Raw genomic sequence first — 22,278 nt, 5'->3', positions numbered from 1 at the left:
ATGAATTAGTCACCTAACACTCCATCGTTGATACACTCATGGTCGCAGTAAACTGTGCAATAATTTTTAAACCTCCAAGTTACAGAAGTGCGCAGTCTGCACGGATGTCCAACCAGACATTCGTTGAGAAAACATTTTTCAGGTGTAACTTCTTTTTAAGAATCCTGGTCTCTGTTGTGGTGTACAGAGGAAAAACAGAATCTGCGTGTGTGGGGAAGGCCTGGCACACGTGCGGTATGGCGTATATTTGCCTCCTTTTGCTACATGGAGGTTTAGCATGGCTTAGCATCTGTGAAGTTTCAATGTTGTCCACTAGTGTCATTTGCACAGAGATGGGAATTAAAACCTTGTGATGCCCATGTGTTACCACAAACAGAAAAAACAGTCACATTTTCAATGAATCGTTGTTGTGTAACAGTACCTGACTCGCAACTTGAAAAGGAAGAGCATGTCTGGATATGTTATTTCGGTCTGTCTATCTGTATTTCTATCTAGCGTTATCATTACTTTTGTCCGCAGCGGTGTAGCCAATCACAGAAGCGCAGTGGCCCGACTAGCTCAGTCGGTAGAGCATGAGACTCTTAATCTCAGGGTCGTGGGTTCGAGCCCCACGTTGGGCGATTACAGTATCTTTAACTGCCCATGTTTGATTAAGCTAGCTAGCTATACTAGTATTTCGTCCAGACGAGTGGTTGTCTTGTCTCTTTATACGATTGTGTATTGCTATATGTGCTTGTGCAATTGAGCCAGTGTTATTGAAAAGCTGGCAGCTATCTAAATGCTATACACAAAGGACTACATGTACGCTCTGGGCAAAAAATACAAGCCTTACTCTTTGTGCCACATACTAACATTTTGTTGAACACATTGAATGTAGGCTATTGATAAGAAGCTTTCTCTATATATCTGCTAGACAGCATCCTCAGTATGTCAGGATGGCCGAGCGGTCGAAGGCGCCAGACTCAAGGTTCACCTCCTTACTCATTCAAGAGGCTTCTGGTCTCCGAATGGAGGCGTGGGTTCAAATCCCACTCCTGACATACTTATGCCCATTTTGGCTTTATCTCAATAAATTTTTTTATCAAGAAGACATTTTAAAGATGTCATGTAATGGATTACAAATCATACATTTCTTTACTGACACTTGGAGAATTTTGCTTGCAAACACGGGGACATCTTTGATTCCGCTTTCCATTAGCCCATGGCAGACTGGTCTATGGAAACACATGGGCCAAATCATTTTGGTCTGACATTTCTTTGATAGACATTTCAACTCTACTGACCAACAACGCTTGATGAAAAGCTTAAAGCGTGCAAACGTTCTTTAGGGTCTGATAAGACTCATATCTGAGTCCAAAAGAATCGGATAGCACTCCTTTTACAAACGATATAGATCACTCTGCTGTTGCATGAATTAGTCACCTAACACTCCATCGTTGATACACTCATGGTCGCAGTAAACTGTGCAATAATTTTTAAACCTCCAAGTTACAGAAGTGCGCAGTCTGCACGGATGTCCAACCAGACATTCGTTGAGAAAACATTTTTCAGGTGTAACTTCTTTTTAAGAATCCTGGTCTCTGTTGTGGTGTACAGAGGAAAAACAGAATCTGCGTGTGTGGGGAAGGCCTGGCACACGTGCGGTATGGCGTATATTTGCCTCCTTTTGCTACATGGAGGTTTAGCATGGCTTAGCATCTGTGAAGTTTCAATGTTGTCCACTAGTGTCATTTGCACAGAGATGGGAATTAAAACCTTGTGATGCCCATGTGTTACCACAAACAGAAAAAACAGTCACATTTTCAATGAATCGTTGTTGTGTAACAGTACCTGACTCGCAACTTGAAAAGGAAGAGCATGTCTGGATATGTTATTTCGGTCTGTCTATCTGTATTTCTATCTAGCGTTATCATTACTTTTGTCCGCAGCGGTGTAGCCAATCACAGAAGCGCAGTGGCCCGACTAGCTCAGTCGGTAGAGCATGAGACTCTTAATCTCAGGGTCGTGGGTTCGAGCCCCACGTTGGGCGATTACAGTATCTTTAACTGCCCATGTTTGATTAAGCTAGCTAGCTATACTAGTATTTCGTCCAGACGAGTGGTTGTCTTGTCTCTTTATACGATTGTGTATTGCTATATGTGCTTGTGCAATTGAGCCAGTGTTATTGAAAAGCTGGCAGCTATCTAAATGCTATACACAAAGGACTACATGTACGCTCTGGGCAAAAAATACAAGCCTTACTCTTTGTGCCACATACTAACATTTTGTTGAACACATTGAATGTAGGCTATTGATAAGAAGCTTTCTCTATATATCTGCTAGACAGCATCCTCAGTATGTCAGGATGGCCGAGCGGTCGAAGGCGCCAGACTCAAGGTTCACCTCCTTACTCATTCAAGAGGCTTCTGGTCTCCGAATGGAGGCGTGGGTTCAAATCCCACTCCTGACATACTTATGCCCATTTTGGCTTTATCTCAATAAATTTTTTTATCAAGAAGACATTTTAAAGATGTCATGTAATGGATTACAAATCATACATTTCTTTACTGACACTTGGAGAATTTTGCTTGCAAACACGGGGACATCTTTGATTCCGCTTTCCATTAGCCCATGGCAGACTGGTCTATGGAAACACATGGGCCAAATCATTTTGGTCTGACATTTCTTTGATAGACATTTCAACTCTACTGACCAACAACGCTTGATGAAAAGCTTAAAGCGTGCAAACGTTCTTTAGGGTCTGATAAGACTCATATCTGAGTCCAAAAGAATCAGATAGCACTCCTTTTACAAACGATATAGATCACTCTGCTGTTGCATGAATTAGTCACCTAACACTCCATCGTTGATACACTCATGGTCGCAGTAAACTGTGCAATAATTTTTAAACCTCCAAGTTACAGAAGTGCGCAGTCTGCACGGATGTCCAACCAGACATTCGTTGAGAAAACATTTTTCAGGTGTAACTTCTTTTAAGAATCCTGGTCTCTGTTGTGGTGTACAGAGGAAAAACAGAATCTGCGTGTGTGGGGAAGGCCTGGCACACGTGCGGTATGGCGTATATTTGCCTCCTTTTGCTACATGGAGGTTTAGCATGGCTTAGCATCTGTGAAGTTTCAATGTTGTCCACTAGTGTCATTTGCACAGAGATGGGAATTAAAACCTTGTGATGCCCATGTGTTAACACAAACAGAAAAAACAGTCAGATTTTCAATGAATCGTTGTTGTGTAACAGTACCTGACTCGCAACTTGAAAAGGAAGAGCATGTCTGGATATGTTATTTCGGTCTGTCTAACTGTATTTCTATCTAGCGTTATCATTACTTTTGTCCGCAGCGGTGTAGCCAATCACAGAAGCGCAGTGGCCCGACTAGCTCAGTCGGTAGAGCATGAGACTCTTAATCTCAGGGTCGTGGGTTCGAGCCCCACGTTGGGCGATTACAGTATCTTTAACTGCCCATGTTTGATTAAGCTAGCTAGCTATACTAGTATTTCGTCCAGACGAGTGGTTGTCTTGTCTCTTTATACGATTGTGTATTGCTATATGTGCTTGTGCAATTGAGCAAGTGTTATTGAAAAGCTGGCAGCTATCTAAATGCCATACACAAAGGACTACATGTACGCTTTGGGCAAAAAATACAAGCCTTACTCTTTGTGCAACATACTAACATTTTGTTGAACACATTGAACGTAGGATATTGATGAGAAGCTTTCTCTACATATCTGTTCATTGAAAACAGTCACGTTTTCAATGAATCGTTGTTGTGTAACATCACCTAACTCGCGACTTCAAAGGGAAGAGCATGTCTGGATATGTTATTTCGGTCTATCTGTGCAATAATTTTAAACCTTCAAGTTACAGAACTGCACAGTCTGCACGGATGTCCAACCAGACATTCGTTGAGAAAACATTTTTCAGGTGTAACTTCTTGAAAGAATCCCGGTCTCTGTTGTCTCTGTAACACTTTCTTATTAAATTCAGACAGAAAGGTTTTTCTTCTGTTTAATGGAACATCTGCTGAAAAAACTACTACTTTACTTTATTTTTTTAAATAATTATTAATATTGCCTCTAAGAAAAATTTTAATACCAGAAATTCTCCATTGTTTGAAATTGGTTTAGTACATCCTAGGTGTCTGGAATGATTATGTGAAAGATTTAATCTTCCTCTTTCTTTGACGGCAGCTCCCAAGCTGCCCGTAGTGCACACAATTTAATCTTTTAAATGGGGCAGACCAAGTCCATTTTGCAAGGCTTATCCACCGGGGAAGCAATTTTTGAAGATCAGCTGCAACACACGACTTGCTGTTTGCACAGATTTGTTTCTGCCCACACAATTTAGCTGTCGTTATTTGGAATATTTGAAGATCAGGCCCTCAGTGTCATAGTTTTAGGTTTTAGAGCCATATTGCTGATATTGACATATTTATGACTTTCAAACTCATATTTAAGACAGATCATCAGATCAGCAGAAAAGGTCCTCCATAATAGGTTTGTTTCTTAAATTTGTTAATATGAATCAGAGAACGCTGGTAGATTTAATGTTACAAAAAATCTTGCTTCTTCATTGATGATAAATTTGACTTCTCTACTTTTGTCACTGCAATTTGCTGTATCTATAATTACAGGGTACACAATGAGCTGTTACATGCTTCCTTATTCTTTTCAGGTTATTGTCTAGGTTAGTATGTCCAAACCTTTCCTCTCTTTGTCTTTACACACAATCCCTTTCTCCCTTTTGTCCAACTTGATCCTATAGTAATGCCCCTGTCAAAGTCCTGCTCAGAACCAATATGGTTACCTACATGATCCACAAAGCAGCTGATGTTTCAAAGCAGCTCAAGTGCAAAAAATCAAACAGTGTGCACTGAAAAGCCTCTCAAAGTTAATGTATTCTTCACCTAGCAGCTTGCAAACTGCTGTGAACTGAATTACACAGTTATAGTGCAACTCCACCACCAAGATAACGTCTTGCCCATGTCAAACTCCAACTTTTTTATGAGCTGCAAGCCAATAAGCTGATTTGGTAAGGCAATCGCTGTGTCGCAGAGTGACGTTTGTTTCACTTCCTTTCTCAGTTATTTCTGGACCTCTGTGTTTTGTATGCAGAACAATAAACTTCATGATGCTGCCCTGCTAAGAGGAAATACAGCCCCAGTGAGAAGAAACAGTGTTTTTTACCTGCGGCAGAGCAGAACCGCTCTGACTGGAGCCAACATGGAGTTGATACCTAGTAGCTGTTTCCTCTGGCATTAACTGTCTGTGTGTCAGAGACCTTTCCTCTATGGCCAGTGATAGCAGAAACAACAAAATCCTGCTGGATCTGGTGCAGCAGCCCGGAAACAACCTATGTGCTGACTGTGCAGCTCCTGGTAAGTACGCTCTCACAGATTAACGATAAAAGTCTGGACATCTTGTACTGCATGTTAGGATATTTAAGACTTTTTCATTCATTGCTGATTACACTGTAATAGCCTTATTAAATGGAGTGTACAAGCAGTAAACAGTAGCTATGCGCCATGTGATATTTTGAAAAGCAGAACATTTAAAATTGTGTTTTACTGCTCAGGACACGTTTCAGTATAAGCTGTATGTAGGGAAGCAGTGACTAGTATAATTCTGTTATGACCTAATTGTTCCTCTTATAACTACCAGCACTTTGACACCATAAGAACAGTTTAGACATTATTTTCCTTTGTGACAGGAAGACACACTTTAAAGTAGATAATACCTGCTTTTTTTGTTCAGTTAGGTCCTTCACATAAAAATAAAGATTGTGGTCTTTCACTCTCACAGAGCCTGACTGGGCCTCGTACACCCTTGGCGTGTTTGTGTGCCTGAACTGTTCGGGCATGCACCGCAACCTGTTCACTGTCAGCAAAGTGAAATCCATACGACTAGATTACTGGGAGGATTCATTAGTGCAGGTATGGATTTATACCATGGTTCAGTTTGAGTTTCATTTATAATTGATTCAAATATTTCTTTTGCAGTTATATACAAGACCGTTTTATTCTGCGTCTCTGATGAGATTTTCCTCAAATGCAATGTTCCATGAAAAAGAAAGTAGGCTCTGTTTTCGATTCTGATGTTTTTAAAAAAAATAAAAGAACAATAACTGCTTATATACACACCACATGTTATTATTTTTAACTTTATCAGAAGATAACTATATGTATAAACAGTGTCCAAAACTAAGTCCAACTTAGCATAGTGTCCTAGTGTCCAGGGAAAGCTGCTCCTTCTACCCCCCCCCCCCATTAAGCCCATTTTGCAAAATGGATATTATGAGAAATTCCCTTTTAACACATTTTCTACTTCCATTTGCATGTTTACTGCTTGTAGAAACAGTCCAAGCACTAACTAAAAACATCCAGCTATTTTTGCCAATAAGCAAATGTTGCTGTTTCATAAAACCCCTAAATTATTACATCACAATCATCTACTAACCCCAGCTGAACTGAGCCCAGCCCCTCACCTAGCAATCCAAGTGAAGTAAAACTGTAATATACAAAAACGTAGCACATTATTTTTATAGCACATTTTACATTGAAGTTGTAATTATTACTGGACTAAATCACACAACTTAACATTGGAATTAATACATGCTGAAAACTTTGCATACAATTCCCTCACACTTAACAACTGAAAAGACACAGACCACTATTGGTTAGCATTTAAAAGGAAACATAATACCTCACCTTTAAACATTCTCTTTAAACATTCAAGAGAATGAGGTTCTTAAAAGTCTCTAATCATTTTTTAAAGAATTTTTTCTGTGTTTAATTGAGGGATATAGCATGTCTTATAGCTCAGATTTTCACTATATTAAGAAATGTTTTATAAACTCTTTCTTTTGTTCTCTTTGTTTTGCTTGAAGATTTTTCATATATGTGTCACACCCCCCAGGGTGTTTGACACTATTAGGCCGTGGGCCAGAATCTGTACGGTGACTTTTCGTATGAACTGTCAGGGGGCAACTTTCTTGCACCGGGATAAGTTGCTACACATAGCAGTGATCTCAAAACACCAATGTTCCCACGTTTTCACTTGCACATTAAGAAGTTATAGCCGATAAAAAATCTAAACTGTGGCGCTCCAGTCCAATAAGTCACGTGATTCGATTTTTGCTGCTCAGCCAATCCGATCGCTGTATTGTCAGCTGAGCGAGTTTACCACGTCATCATGGCTGCGCCCGTAAGATGGTTGTTTCTGTTGTGTCTGTTTCCAGACGAAGAAAGCCCAATAATAGCATTTTGTGGCGCCACCTGGCAGAGATCTTGATGGCAAGAAAAAAATAAATAGCCCAGACCATCCATCCATTCATCCATCCATCCATCCATTTTCTAACACGCTTATCCCTGCGTTCGCGAGGTGCCGGTCCCTATCTCCAGCTGTCAATGGGCGAGAGGCGTTGTATAAACTGGACAGGTCACCAGTCCATCGCAGGGCAGAAATAGTCCAGACTTTTGCCCAATTTACTGTGATATCACCAAGACCTGCTGCGCTAGGATAGCACAGGTGTCGTTGTGCCAAACGACTTATCCCCGCCAGAATTTGTATTCCCTGCACCAAGAGCGCATTCAGCTGGAAGAATGAATCTAGTCAACTCCGCCTCATTTCCAACCTATTAGGCGTGGAAATGAGGATGTTTTACTTTTCTTAACGAAATATAGCAATGGTGTCGTTACATTATCGTTCATCCATCCATCCAGTATAATACGTTATGAGAAAGAAAACGGTCATTTCCAGATGTGTCACGAAAATATTAGCTTTATGTTATTAGATTGTCGAATGTCTGTCTGCTGAAACCAAAATCCACCTTCCTAAGTCCATCACAGCTGTCTGCTGGTTCTCTTTTTTCTTTTTTGGTAGCTAAACCCGCATGAATAGATTATATAAAGCGGATTTCACGTGTGATCAAATGAACACTGAATAAAGGCACAGCCAAAATTATCAGATTTAATAAGATTTTAATTCAACCAAGAACCTTATCGAGATATTAACCGTATTAAGAAAACGAGATATGTCTCTTTTAAAAATAGAACAACGTATTAGGAGTTTAAAAAAAATAAATTTCATTTTACTAGAATGTGATGTTTAAAATATTTAGACTTCACAAAGCTGGAGGTTAAAACTTTTATTGATTTCAAAAATACAATACAAAATTCTACAAATTCCGAAGGGGATAACTCGTTTGGCACAACGAGTTTATACAACGCGTCTCACCCATTGACAGCTGGAGCTCGGCACCAGCACCTCGCAAACCCAGCGGGGATAAGCGTGTTAGAAAATGGATGGATGGATGGATGGATGGACAGATGGTCTGGGCTATTTATTTTTTTCTTGCCATCAAGATCTCTGCCAGCTGGCGCCAGAAAATGCTATTATTGGGCTTTCTTCATCTGGAAACAAATGCATACAAACATCTTACGAGCGCAGCCATGATGAACTGATGAACGCGCACAGCTGACAATACAGCGATCTGATTGGCTGAGCAGCAAAAATCGAATCACGTGACCTCTTGGACCGGAGCGCCACAGTTTAGATTTTTTATCGGCTATAACTTATTAATGTGCAAGCGAAAACGTGGGAACATTGGTGTTTTGAGATCACTGCTATGTGTAGCAACTTATCCTGGTGGAAGAAAGTTGCCCCCTGACAGTTTATACGAAACTTCTTAAGGAAGCGTCCTACAGATTCTGGCCCACGGCCTATATATGTATATAGCGCCAATTCACAACACATGTCATCGCAAAACACTTTACAAAGTCAAATTCAATCAAATCATACAAACAGATTGGTCACAAAGTTTCCTATCTAAGAAAACCAAGTAGATTGCATCCAGTCTTTGACAAACAACATTCACACCTCCTGAAAGAGGGTGGAGGCACGGTGGACAGTTGTCTGCATTGTCGATGGCTTTGCTGCAGTCCCTCATACCGAGCATACATGTAGTGACAGTGGAGAGGAAAACTCCCCTTTAACAGGAAGAAACAGCCAGCAAAACCAGACTCAGTTTGAACGGCCATCTGCCACGACTGACTGCGGGTTAGAGGAGACAGAGCAGAGACACAAAAAAGCACAGAAGCACACACTGATCCAGGAATCTTTTCTTTGTTATATGGTAATGACAGATCTGCCCCTCTGGATATAGCTAACAGAACGCCAGACCAGGTGTACCTACTATGAAGAGAAAAAAGGCAGAGAAAACAAAACGTTTAAAGTTGAAATTACAACAAATAATGCAAAATTGGAGAACAGTAGGAGAACTCAGCAGCGTGAGAGAAATAGATCTTGATGTCCTCCAGCAGCCTGAGTCTATATCTGCATAACTACAGAGATAGCTCAGGGTGACCTAAGCCACTCTAACTATAAGCTTTGTGAAAAAGAAAACTTTTAAGCTTGGTCTTTAAAGTAGCCAGAGTGTCTGCCTCACAGACCAAAACTGGGAGTTGGTTCCACAGGAGAGGAGCCTGATAGCTAAAGGATCTGCCTCCCATTCTACTTTTAGAGACTCTAGGAACCACCAGCAGACCTGCAGTCTGAGAGCAAAGTGCTCTGTTAGGAACATACGGGGAAATCAGAGCTCTGATATATGATGGAGCTTGATTATTAAGGGCTTTAAAAGTGAGAAGGACAATTTTAAATTATATTCTTGATTTAACAGGAAGTCAATGAAGGGAAGCTAAAACTGGAGTAATATGATCCATCTTGTTGATTTTCATCAGAAATCTTGCTGGAGCATTTTGGGTCCACATTTTGTGGACTCCCTGATAGTAAAGAATTACAGTGGTCCAGCCTTGAGGTAACAAATGCATGGAATAGTTTTTCAGCATCACTCCTGAACAGAATATTTGTAATTTTGGCAATATTCTGGAGGTGAAAAAGGAAAACCTAGAAACCTGTCTAATATAGGGTTTAAATGACATGTCCTGGTCAAAAATAACACCAAGGGTAATAAAGTAAAAACTTTATTACCAGAGGTTGATTTAATACCATCAAGATTAAGTGATTGATTAAGAAGCTTATTTTTAAGGACTCCGGTTCAAAGATAACAACTTCTGAAAAGTCTTCCAGCAGGTCTTTGATGTCATCAAGACATGCCTGTAGTCTAAATAACTGATTGGATTCAGCAGGATTTATGGATAGATATTCAAATTCATCTATCCATCCATCCATTTTCCGTCATGCTTATCCCTGTGGGGATCGCGAGGGGAGCTGGTGCCTATTTTCAGCTGTCAAGGGCAAGAGGCGGGGTACACCCTGGACAGGTCGACAGTCTGTCGCAGACAGGACAAACAACCATTCACACACACATTCACACCTAAGGAGAATTTAGAGAGGCCAGTTAAGCTAACAGTCATGTTTTTAGACTGTGGGAGGTAACTCATTGTTACAGGGGTTTTGTCAACAAGTTGTTGTAGATGGTCATGGCTGCAGGCAGGAAGGATCTCCTGTACCGGTCTGTTTTACAATATATATTACATACAGTGTCATCAGCATAACAGTGGAAATTAATTCCATGCCGTCTGTTAATTTTAGCAATCAGGAGTAGATAGATAGATAGATAGATAGATAGATAGATAGATAGATAGATAGATAGATAGATAGATAGATAGATAGATAGATAGATAGATAGATAGATAGATAGATAGATAGATAGATAGATAGATAGATAGATAGATAGATAGATAGATAGATAGATAGATAGATAGATAGATAGATAGATAGATAGATAGATAGATAGATATAGAAAAGAATTGGCCCAAGGACTAAACCCTGTGGTACTCCCCAAGTGACCCTGGAGTATGAAGATTTATCATTAACATGAACAAACTGGAGTCTGTCAGATGAACAAGATTTAAATCAGCCTAACAATCTCCCCTAATCCCTACAGCACATTCAAGTCTTTCTGGGGGAATATTGGGAGTAACTGTAAGAAATGCACTACTGATCTAACAGGACAAATACTGACACAAGTCCATTATCTGGGGCCATGAGAAAATCTTTAGTGACCTTCACCAGAGCTCTTTCAGTGCTGTGATGAGCTCTGAAGTCTGACTGAAACTATTCAAACAGGTTATTACTGTGTAAAGCTCTATTTGATTTGCAACTAGTTTCTCAAGAATTTTATATTAGAAAGGAAGATTAGATATAGTTCTGTAATTTAATAATTCATCTTGATCAAGAGAGGGTTTCTTAAGTAAAGGTTTAATAACAGCTACTTTAAGAACCTGTGGTACATATTCATTTACTAAGGATATATTAATCATGTCTAAAATGGGGGCATCAATCAAAATGAATCTATCTTTAAATAACTTGGTTGAGATTGGATGTGACATACAAGTTAAAGGTTTATATGAAGCTAAAATTTTAGATAGTTCAGAAAGCTCTACTGTGTCTAAACAGTTCAAACATCGGTCAGGTTTTAAAGATTGCTTCAATGCTGTCTCACTTACTGAGGACAAAGTAATCATGATTGGGAGGATGCCAATGATTAAAAAAAATAGAATCAATTTTATTTATGAAAAATCCCATAAAGTCATTACTGCTGAGAGCTAAGGGCATGGGTGTATAAAGAGAGCTATGGCTCGGTGTAAGTTTGGGAACTTTTATTCTCTATTAATGATGAAAAATATGCTGCTCTAACTTTGAGAATGGTCTTTTTTATTCTTTTTTTTTACCACAGTAGACTGTTTTTCCAGATTAGGTAGGTTTCCGCGATGTGTATAGCACCAATTCCTCTCCAACTTCCTAATGTTGTGGTTTAAAGACTGCAGCTCTAGAGTAATTGAGGGAGCAACCTTCTTCTTCAAGGGGGCTACTTTGTCTAATGTAAAATGCAGTGAGGAAATAACATCAACTAGAGCATCAGTTTGTGAAGGGGAAGAAATAACATTGCTGCCTCTGTTGTGTATTTCTGTGAAACTAAGGTAATTCAAAGGGGTGCAGACTCTTTAAAGTTTGATACAGTATTGTCTGATAAAGATCTACTATAATGAAGCCTTCTTTTGGGGGTGGAGAACTCAGGACAAGTTAGACACACAGGACACACTTCCTGTGTCTAACTTCCTGTCTGGCTCATCTGGTTTACAGAAACTGACACCTTTTGTTTTGTCATCTGTCGCAAATAGACTGGATCCATGTTTCTGACAGACAACAGAAGAGGATTCTCTGTCATGCCGTAGCACCACAGAGCCTGTAGGAAATACCCTATTGACTAGACCGGCTTTTATTTGTGACAATGTAAAACGCATGGCCGATGGAGTCTGTGTGAATGAGGGGTTAGAAATTGTATCTTGTTTCTGTTTCTTCTATGTTTGCCCTGTTTTCAGTCTTCCACCTTCATGTTGTTCACCTGAGTTTTTTCTCATGAACTTTTCTCGCACCTGTCCTGCTTTCCCCTCTGTTCTTCCCTCTCTACTCAAACCACCTGCTCCTCTCCCTTATTGCTGCAGCCTCCGTAGTGCTACCCCTCCGTCCTGTCTGCTCCTTGTGTGTCCTGGTCCATGTTATTACCTGTTCTGCCTGTAAGTTTGTTACTTTCATTCATTAAATTATACACCATTCACCTTATCATGCAGCTGCCCAGCTCTTGTCTGCTCTTTGGTTCATCTACCACCCCATTAAACCTCACAATATGCACATATGCTCTGGTTTCATATTTTGAAGTCATAATTTTAGTTGGTCTATTGTGTGGACAACAAGGACTCCTTATTGAACTGACTACTTTTTCTAACTAAAGCATGGATAGTGACAAGATCAATATTTGTACGCACTGTAGGAATACCACTAAATTTGGCTTCTTCTTTATAGCTTTTGCTGGCATTGAGCTAAAATGCAATCTTACAGTCTTTTAATAAGTGTGAACTGCATTTTTAAAACACACTTTTAAATATGGAGGCTTTCAAACATTTTGTGAAGACACGCTGTTATGAGTGGTGTTCTAAGAACTCGATAATCCGGCCACTGAGTTACGATTAAAAGATATATTGAAAAGATGATTGATGGAGAACGAGGCCGGTGAACAGAACCAGTATCATGAACTCACAGATGTAACTAGACTTGACCAGAAGCTTTAGACAGAATCTTGATAGCAGCCACATATGTGTCTCCAGCACAAAGAGAGCAAAAAAGAAGAGTCCCACAGGAACCCTTCCTTTAAGCCATTGCACACAAACACTAGCAGGAGAACCTATGGGGGCAGAGCAGGGACAGAATCCAGGGAAGACACAGGGACAAAAACAAAGGGGAAGCCGCTGAAGCAAACTCACACATGTAGGCAGGTAGCAAGACGAGAACAGGCTATACAGTGTAACGTGGTTGTAAGCAGACAATGTTCTGGCAGTGAGTGAAATAATGAGGCCGGTATAAGTAGGCAGGGGAACAGGTGAGCAGAGTTGGCAGTAATTAGTGCAGCAGGTGGAGCTAATTGGATGGAGACTGGTGGGTGTTGACTGAGGGGAAGGGAATCTAATCAGTCCAGTAAAGTACAAACAAAAACCTAGATCATAACACCCACATCGAAATTAGAACAACTGTTGATTGAGAAAAGATTACAACTGAAGTATAGACTTGTTAAGCCTGAGCCGAGTTATTTTACAGTGACTACAGATTTTTTGAATCATATTTTCAAAATTTCTGAACTCTTCACTATATCTGTTAAAAGAAAAATAGAAGTTTCACAAGCTGTACATGAACAATTGTCTGGGCTTGAGTTTAGTGAGGGGTTTACAGGGTAGTAATTCAGGACCCTGAAGTTTTAGGGCCCCAAAAATTTAGATTTTTAATACACACTTTGAAGTGTTTCACAAACTCAGTTTTTTTCTAACTTTTGAAAGTAAACTGTTTATCCCATATTGGGTAAGATGTTTAAATTTGCTGGATTTCTTTTTTCTAGATAACTAATGTGCAAGAACTTGAGAATAATTTTGTGATAACACCCCTCTAACCCCCAAGTATATTAGACGTACCAACAACAAGACTACACACACATGCTCCAAGCCTTCTTTGATTATGATATATTTCAGTGTCTTCGTTACATTGCCACATAAAGCCCTAATGCGGAACCTTTTTGTATGGATAAAGATGTTTCCAAATTAATAATCTATAGTCCTCTGTAGGGACAAGAACAACATTTTTCTGAAAAAAGGAAAAAAACAACGACTCCAAACATTTGGTGGCCACATCATCCTAAAAACAAGTCTGACAATTTCCCACAAATTTACAAGAATAGAAACACCATGATGCAGGATGACCGAAATGTCATTGTTATTATTGGCTAGTTTGAATATTGATTTATACAAACTAAATATTACATTTTGGTTTATATTTTGACATGACGTCATTTATCAAAGGTTTTTCTAGTATGCGCTGCTTTGTAGATAAAAAAGGTCGTACAAAAGATGGATGCACCTTCTTTTACAGTGATTATTAAATTGATCTGTTTTGCCTAAATTCACCAGTTGAGTTGTCAAATGTGAAGGAAACTGAATAAATGTGATGTCCTCTTGTAGCCTTTTAAAACCCATGATGCTGTGGTTTCAGTTCATGAAAGAGAGGGGGAATTCTGCTGCTAGAGCCATTTTCGAGAAGTGTGTCCCAGCCTTCTATTACAGACCACAGCATCACGACTGCATGTGAGTGACTTTGACTGTATTTACTCCTTATTCACCTCATCGACTTAGTATAAGAGGAAAGCAAAAATTCACCAACCTCTTTAATGAATGGCAGAGGAGAAGTCGTGTTCCACACTACAAAAGAGGAACAGTGTAAAAACGTGATGATTGGACATTGTGTATAAATGGAGCTAATGCTTGTGTAAATAACAAAAACATATTTCTAATACAAAGCAAGCCTAAATGTGTTTGTGCTTTGTTTCAGTGTTCTTAAGGAACAATGGATCCGTGCAAAGTATGAAAGAAGGGAGTTCACTGGAGAAAAAAATGATTTTCTGCAAAATTACACCTTAGGTAACTCTCTTCAACCATTCAATAACATGTCTCCCGAAATGCAAAATTTCACTGATGTCATTCTGTTTCCTGCCTTGCCATGTATGTTTGGATTAAAAGACTTTAAAAAGGTCTAAATGTGTGGAAATAAAGCAGATTTTATGGAACAATAAAATAACGCATGTGTATTGGGATCAAGAGTGTGTAATTCAGTGTTCTACTGCATCAGGACAGTAAACATTAAATTACTCATCTATTTTTTTTTTTACATTAAAAATCAAATGGCCATCTTGCGATGACAGTTCAATACACTATGATTTCCCCCAGGTGGTCAGATCGTTTTTAACAATGTTAATCATATATTAGGTCATGCTGTTAGTGTCACGCATCCAGTATGTCGGGGTGTGTGAATCTTCTCCAGTGCAGACAGGACTGCATTGGCTAACATGAGCTAAAGTTACGTTATTATTGGGTTATTGCTGCAATATATTTGAGTAGCATATGCATTGATTCTGTAGCAGGGGCACACATGTGTGATACATGGAACATACGAGACCAGCATCTCATAAAAGCCTGGTTTAGCTTGTGACCAAATTGTGTATGCTACACTGTTAAATGTCTTGCAAGGTTATGCTGGAGCCTTTTTATCTAATAAAGTGTATAATTATATGCCATTGAAACGCAAGGTAGGTGCAGTATAGTGTGACTGGGGTATTACAATTATAAACCTGATTTTCAATAATCAATCTGGCGTATCCATTCCAGATTTGTTTGAATCGACACTTTGGAAGAAGGGCAGAGACAACAAGCAGTATCTCAGAAGAATCTTTCTGTTGTCACAGAAGGATTTCACCCTCAGATACTTCACTAAAGAAGATGTGAGTTCTTTTAATACATAATGCATTTCTGAAGCATAATGCGGTTATGTCCAGCAGAATCTTTCTCTGTCTCATTCTCTCTCTAAATCAATCTTCTAATCAAAATCAAGTCCAAGGTAGCAAAAGCAGTTATCAGCATGAAGGATCTGAATGCACATTTCCAGCCAGAGAAGATTGGTCATGCTCATGGGCTGCAGATATCCTATCTGGAGGATGAGCGTACCAGGAACCTGTTTGTTTACCATGAGAATGGGCAGGTGAGGCCAAGTTCTGCAACTTCCTATAAATATGTGGCATGAAACCAAATCGTGACATGAAAATGTTAATCCTTCTTCTTCCAATATTAACTAAAAGCAAAGACCTGGCAGAAAGCCCGCCTTTGCAGAAGTAATGCACCTCTCAGCTTTCTCAACATGCTATTGCATGTCTTACTCTTTCCAGGTCATCGTGTCCTTCTTCAATGCTATTCGCGCCACACGCCTTGCGTACCTCCTAAAGAAACACCCCACTCTTCGGCATACTGATGTGAGACAGTTTTAGTTTACTTTTTTTCCACGCACTGTCTTGATCCACGTTTGTCACAACCAGAAGCTAATGCGATATGAATAAAATGAACAGAAACAATGCTGTTTCAGACAGTTGAGGTGAGTGTGTCTGGATGTGGAAGTGAAACGAAACAGAAGCACCATCATAAGCCAGTATTGTGGGGTGGTATTGCTTACATTTAATAGAAATTGTTTTGTTCAGACTCAGCTTTCTCACATAGATATTTTTGTTCCTACTAGGCCCTCTAGCAAACCCCCAGACACCATTTATAGGCTTTTGGTACCTTTTATTTTTTTTACTCTCATTTCATATGTCGTCTGCTCTCTTTAGGGGACACCACAGTGAATCATCTGCTTCATTTCACCCTGCCCACAGTATCCTCCTCTGTTACATCAGCCCTCTCCACAGCCTCATTTGAATCTTCTCTGTGGTCTTAGTTTTCCTCTTCTGAGGCAGCGCCATCTTCAACAACTTCTGCCTAATACAGCTACTGTCTTTGAGTTTTCCAAAACATTTCCTTTCTAACCTTTTCACATTTTAACCACAAACGTCTGCGTATTTTGAGCGATTTTATGCGATAAATCAACAAGGCAGAATGCATTTGACAGGTGGAAAGGAAAAGGTACATGCTAAATGCAGGTTTACTGAGACATGGCCATTCACCTAAAATTTACAGGCCACAACAGAAATAACAATCTGAGAAGCAGTCAATAGGCCCACCGTAATTCTGGAGGGGCTGCAGATTAGCTGCTCCAGAGTCCTCCATGTAAGAGAAATTGTTAACATACATTACCTTTAATCATACATTTCACTAATTGAAAGTAGGGCAATTTCAGCCACTGTTGGGAGAAAACGTTCATTTTGTAGTTTACATTAAACCATGTAGTGGACACCCAAAAACATGTGGAAGATGTTACAGTGACAGGATGAGACTAGATTTAAACTTTAAGACTACGTGCACACATTATGGGCATCAAATGGGAAAACTAACACTGGAATGAGTAATGCTTTAAGTAACCAATATTCCAGACACAGTTACGTTTTAAGAGGTTGTTTGAAAGGTTGAGTAGAGGCTGACAAGGCAGGCAGAACCAGACTTGACCAGATGCAGGCAGGAACCAACTTGACCAAGTAGCAAATTGTTCCCAGTAATGCAGATCATGGCACAACAAAATTCAGGAGTCACCTTTATCAGGTGGAGCACACAAGCATTAGCAAACCAGACTAGAGCAGGTCCATTGAATAGTCAGGCAGGGCGACGAGTAGACACTGTGAACCAAACACCTGCAGATAATGTGACTAGACGTTCTGGCAGGGAGTGGATGAATGAGGCGGGTATATAAAGGCAGGGTGACAGGTGAGCAGAGTTGGGACTAATTAGCAGCAGCAAGTTGAGCTGATCTGGTGCTGAGTGGTGGCTGGGAGGTGACTGAGTTGATTGGATTGTGACTGATGGCTGAGAGGAGGGGAGCAAAGAGTGGAAAATTAGTCCAGAAAGTCCAAACAAAAACAAACAAAAATCTAAATCATGAAACATTGCACATCACTGTGAACACAAAAGGGCAAATTGAAGCATGGTGATGGCTCCATCATCATGGGGTAATACTTTCTTCAGCAGGGACAGCAAAGTCGGGCAGCTAAATACAGGGTAATCCTGAAAAGGAAAAACCTAAAAAGACCTAAAACTGATTCAGAGGGTTGCCTTCCAAAAGGTTTAGATCAAAACACATTAATATGATGGAATGGCCACGTCAATTCAGTTTTGATTCTGTGGAAAGACTCTAAAATCCAGTCTGACTGAGCTTGAGCTATTTTGTGAAGATAAATGTGCAAATAAATTCTCTAAAAGTACAAAACTGCAAGATGAGAGATGCTCCAAAGGACTTTCATCATAGGGTTTAGAAACAAAAGCAAGCCACACTTTAAAATAATGACAGACACAAGTCATTGTCATCCAACTTCACAATATGCACAGCAAAATGTCAGTTTGAGGGGTGTCAATACTTTTGCAAGACACGGTCTTCTAACATTACCCTTTTGGTCCGTTCCATTTGAAGTCTCAATACATCTTCAACTCTGCCTCCGCTCTGTCTTTCTGTTAGTACCACCAAAGCCTGAGGCTATATGCCCTGCCTGTCCTCTTTATTCCCTCTTCTCTTCCTTAAGTCTGCTCTATACCTTTCTTGTACACTACCTCCAGCTACTTAAACTCATTTATCTTCAATACCTTTATATCTCACAGCTCCATCAGTTCCATCCCCTTCAATATTAAAGTATTTTTTTTGTTCCACCGGGTGTGGGTGATGAAAATGTGTTTAGGTTTCTACCGTTTTTTTTTAGGCTCTTGGGTTTTTATTGCAAAATTGAACACTTACATAAAATTAAATAATTAAAACGCTGCATCATTACCAGACCTGCTAATGCTAAATATTACTAATGTAGTTTAAGTTTGTGGGCTGAGCTAATTTGAGCTGGTGACTATTCAAACCACTATCCATGTATTTAACAGCTTTACTGGTGTGTGTTTTTTTTTGGACAGTTAATACCTCAAATAACGACACACTGCCTGATGGAGGGTTATATGGAGAAAACCGGCCCAACGGTTTGTTCTGCTAGAAGAATCTATCCATTTATCTGGACGGTCCATTCTTCAGCCTCATCAGATTGCTGCGTTTGTGTTTTTCAGCAACGCGAGCCTTTCAAGAAGAGGTGGTTCACTCTGTGCTCAGTGACCAGGAAGCTTCTGTATTTTAAATCTCCTCTGGTAATAAAATGATCATTTCTGTTAATCTTACATGGACATTTTTATTGAAGTGCATTTAAGGCAAAAAAAAAAAAAAAAAACATTATCATTCAAACAAAATGCCTTTTGGTTGTCCAGTATGAAACAAGACCACTGCATGTGCTTTCAAACCCTGTTGAGAAATCTTTTCTCTGCGCTGGATTGTCAGGACGCCACAGATCTGGGCGCTGTCTTCATTGGATCCCACGACCACGGCTACTCCGTGTCAGAGAGCAGCGGCCGGTGCACGAGGTCGGGCAGGTGGCGCTGCGGGATCACGCTGGAAACACCGAGCAGGCAGTTTGTGTTCATGTGTGAGCAGGAGCAGGAGAGGAGGCAGTGGATGGAGGCCTTCAGAAAGGTCATCCTACAGCCCATGACCCCGGAGGATTACGCTAGTACGAGGATCTTGCCCATGAAGATGCAACGCAGACCATCTCAGATAAAGGAGGCACCCTCATTACCAACTCTCTCTCTCTCTTTTTTCCTACAGATGAAGCCACTTTGAGGAGAGGGAAATGACTGGGACATTTTCACTAAGTGACTGCAGGAGTTACTGCTACTGCTGAGCTGCTGTGGCTTCCTGAGACTGATGTAGATCAGAGGCAGCATCTCTTTTGGTGTTTTATTGGACTTAGTAAAAGATGTTTGCAGTATGCATTACATATTTAATGGAAGAAAATGCTGTATTTATTGAATTACTGACTTTAGATTAAAAAAACAATTATATAATGATCACTCCTAGGTTCAAACACCACATTAACCATGTTTTGTTGTAGAGTTTTTATGTAACGTAATTTGCACATTTTTTAAAATGACACTTTTCTTTTTTACTGTCTGTAATAACTTTTGACCAAAGTGGAATAAATATTCGATTCCTTTATATCCTAAATCTTGTTAATGTGATTATCCTTCTTTATAATCCTAATTTTTAATTTACGCAGGAAATTCAAAACATGATAAAAAAAAAATCACCAAACCCAAACTAAATAAGTCCTGGCTTTTCGAGAATTCAAGCTGTCAGTAAAGACAGAGGGGTTGCAGGCAACTGCTAATTGTTTTGCATTTTTATTTAAGTTTCTAATTTTTTTTCCATCAGCATTGAGTGATTCCATAACATTTTTCTCCAACTGATCTAAAAAAAGATGCTATTAATTAAGTTTTTTTTTTGTTTATTTCACAAAGCCAAAATGTTCAGATATTGAATTAAACAGTTTGGTACAACGTCATAGATTTGTTTTGTTACAAAGAACAATCACCACAGTAACTTCCACTTCATACCAATATGTTGGTCTAAAAGTTTTGGTCTGAAGTTCATTGATTTTGAAAATTAAAATAAAGATTTTAACTACGTCTAAATGCTATTTAGTACACATACAACTGACACGCACAGGTGTGTGTGTCAGTTGTACACGTTTACACATGGACACGTTTAAGTATTATCATTAATTAATTTATTAATTTACAGCTTTTGTGCGGATCCCCGCCCCGAGCCAAGAACATGTTCCTCAACATTATTCACAGTCTACAGTACTGGGTTGGAGGTTCCTCCCTGTGGTCTCTGACCGTCCCGCTTCGGTAGATGATAAAGTATGGCAAGCCGTTTTAACATAAAATAGGCTTCACCTCACTCAGACTCCATCCATCCATTTTTCAACACATCTATCCCTGTTGGGGTCGCGAGGGGTGCTGGTGCCTATCTCCAGCTGTGATGGGTGAGAGGCGGGGTACACCCTGGACAGGTCACCAGTCTGTTGCAGGGCAACACAGAGACAGACAGGACAAACAACCATTCTTGCACACACTCACACCTTAGGAGAATTTAGAGAGGCCGATTAACCTAACAGTCATGTTTTTGGAGTACCTGGAGAGAGCCCACACAAGCACAGGGAGAACATGCAAACTCCTTGCAGAAAGAGCCAGGGCAAGGGTAGAACTCAAGCCCAGGGCCTTCTTACTGCATGGCAACAGCGCTACCCACTGCGCCACTCTGTAGCCCACTTACATTCCATATATCATAAACAGATATTTGACTAGACATAATAGTTATTTAAGATATTTGTATTTATATTTTGACTAGGCAAAATACCAATTTCAGATATTTCTAATTACATTCTAACTAGTCCAAATGACGTCAGATGTACCATTAGTTTGTATGGGGGCTCCAATTTAAGATATCTCCAATACATTACTGAAAGGTACAGATATAAATATATTAAATTATGACTATTCATAAGGTACATTTGAGATATTTGCAGTTTTTATTCTGACTAGTAATAATTCCAATTAAAGATGTCTCAAATTACCTTGTTTTTCAAGATATCTTGAATGTATTTTAAGATATCTCAAAGTAAAGATTTGACTAGTGCAAACAAAATTGCAGATATCTTGAAAGCAAATAATGAGTAGGCAAAACTAGGTTTTAGATATCTAGAATTGTATTTTTGTTTAGTCAAAATTCCTTTCAAGATATCTAAAAAACAAAAAAAAAATAGCGATATCTTAACCATTTTTTTTTTATCTAGACAGCCTTTGTATTTCAGATGTCTTGAATGATCATTCTGACTAGTCAAAACGTGCCACTTACAAAGCATTCTTGGCAGAAAGTTTAAGATATCTATACTGGCATTTGTTATTCAGAGGTCTGCAATGTCAGGTATTTCCAGTGCTAATTTTCGTGTTTTCAACACGATTTTTAGTGCTGCAGGTCGTGCTCGGCACAAATTAATAAACACAGATGATTTATTGTCTGCAACCAGAAGACTTTTTTAGACGTCATGGCAACAAAGTCGAGGCAAGTGACTGCTGTCGGCCAATCAGGTGATGCCATTTGAGATGTCTCAAAAGGCATTTTGATTCTTCAAAATGTGATTGAAGACATCGAGTCGTTCTTCTTACTAGTGAGAATATAAATGCATATATCTTAAAGTACCATTCAGGATAGTCAAAATGTATTTTTTACAAGTCAAAACTTGTTTTTTGATATCTTAAATGTATAGTCAGAATAAGCCGATTTTATGTTAAATGGGCCTGCCATAAAAACCTCCTCTCCTCTTTATTACACGCTCGCGTGTTGGTGTTTTTCATTTTTCTGCCGCACGTTGGCGCAACTTGACCC

The 22,278-nt window shown here is 39.5% G+C and overlaps 1 protein-coding gene and 5 non-coding genes across 7 annotated transcripts in view; all 6 read left to right on the top strand.

The window, feature by feature from the left end:
* LOC105933559 (arf-GAP with dual PH domain-containing protein 2) overlaps nt 1-20,052 on the top strand; it is a 74,301-nt gene extending 54,249 nt beyond the window's left edge. The window contains exons 2-12 of one of the 2 annotated variants that reach the window (XM_036136808.1): nt 5,110-5,372; nt 5,797-5,927; nt 14,551-14,642; nt 14,887-14,975; nt 15,720-15,832; nt 15,943-16,089; nt 16,274-16,357; nt 18,918-18,980; nt 19,065-19,142; nt 19,330-19,558; nt 19,654-20,052. In XM_036136808.1, the coding sequence (XP_035992701.1) occupies nt 5,285-5,372; nt 5,797-5,927; nt 14,551-14,642; nt 14,887-14,975; nt 15,720-15,832; nt 15,943-16,089; nt 16,274-16,357; nt 18,918-18,980; nt 19,065-19,142; nt 19,330-19,558; nt 19,654-19,682 (1,143 nt within the window). In that variant the 5' untranslated portion in view covers nt 5,110-5,284 and the 3' untranslated portion in view covers nt 19,683-20,052. The remainder of the gene's footprint in view (nt 1-5,109; nt 5,373-5,796; nt 5,928-14,550; nt 14,643-14,886; nt 14,976-15,719; nt 15,833-15,942; nt 16,090-16,273; nt 16,358-18,917; nt 18,981-19,064; nt 19,143-19,329; nt 19,559-19,653) is intronic. The other variant, XM_036136809.1, reaches the window with a different exon arrangement.
* On the top strand, nt 548-620 carry trnak-cuu. Its single transcript has one exon. It is a non-coding gene; the product is annotated as a tRNA-Lys (tRNA).
* On the top strand, nt 930-1,040 carry trnal-caa. The gene is made up of 2 exons: nt 930-967; nt 995-1,040. It is a non-coding gene; the product is annotated as a tRNA-Leu (tRNA).
* On the top strand, nt 1,957-2,029 carry trnak-cuu. Its single transcript has one exon. It is a non-coding gene; the product is annotated as a tRNA-Lys (tRNA).
* Nucleotides 2,339-2,449, top strand: trnal-caa. Its single transcript has 2 exons — nt 2,339-2,376; nt 2,404-2,449. It is a non-coding gene; the product is annotated as a tRNA-Leu (tRNA).
* On the top strand, nt 3,365-3,437 carry trnak-cuu. The gene has a single exon. It is a non-coding gene; the product is annotated as a tRNA-Lys (tRNA).
* Nucleotides 20,053-22,278: the final 2,226 nt, after the last annotated feature.

Source organism: Fundulus heteroclitus, chromosome 5 (genome assembly GCF_011125445.2).
Source record: "Fundulus heteroclitus isolate FHET01 chromosome 5, MU-UCD_Fhet_4.1, whole genome shotgun sequence".
Classification (NCBI taxonomy): Eukaryota; Metazoa; Chordata; class Actinopteri; order Cyprinodontiformes; family Fundulidae; genus Fundulus; species Fundulus heteroclitus.
The sequence above is the reverse complement of the archived record's forward strand: the minus strand, read 5'-3'. Positions and strand labels throughout refer to the sequence as shown.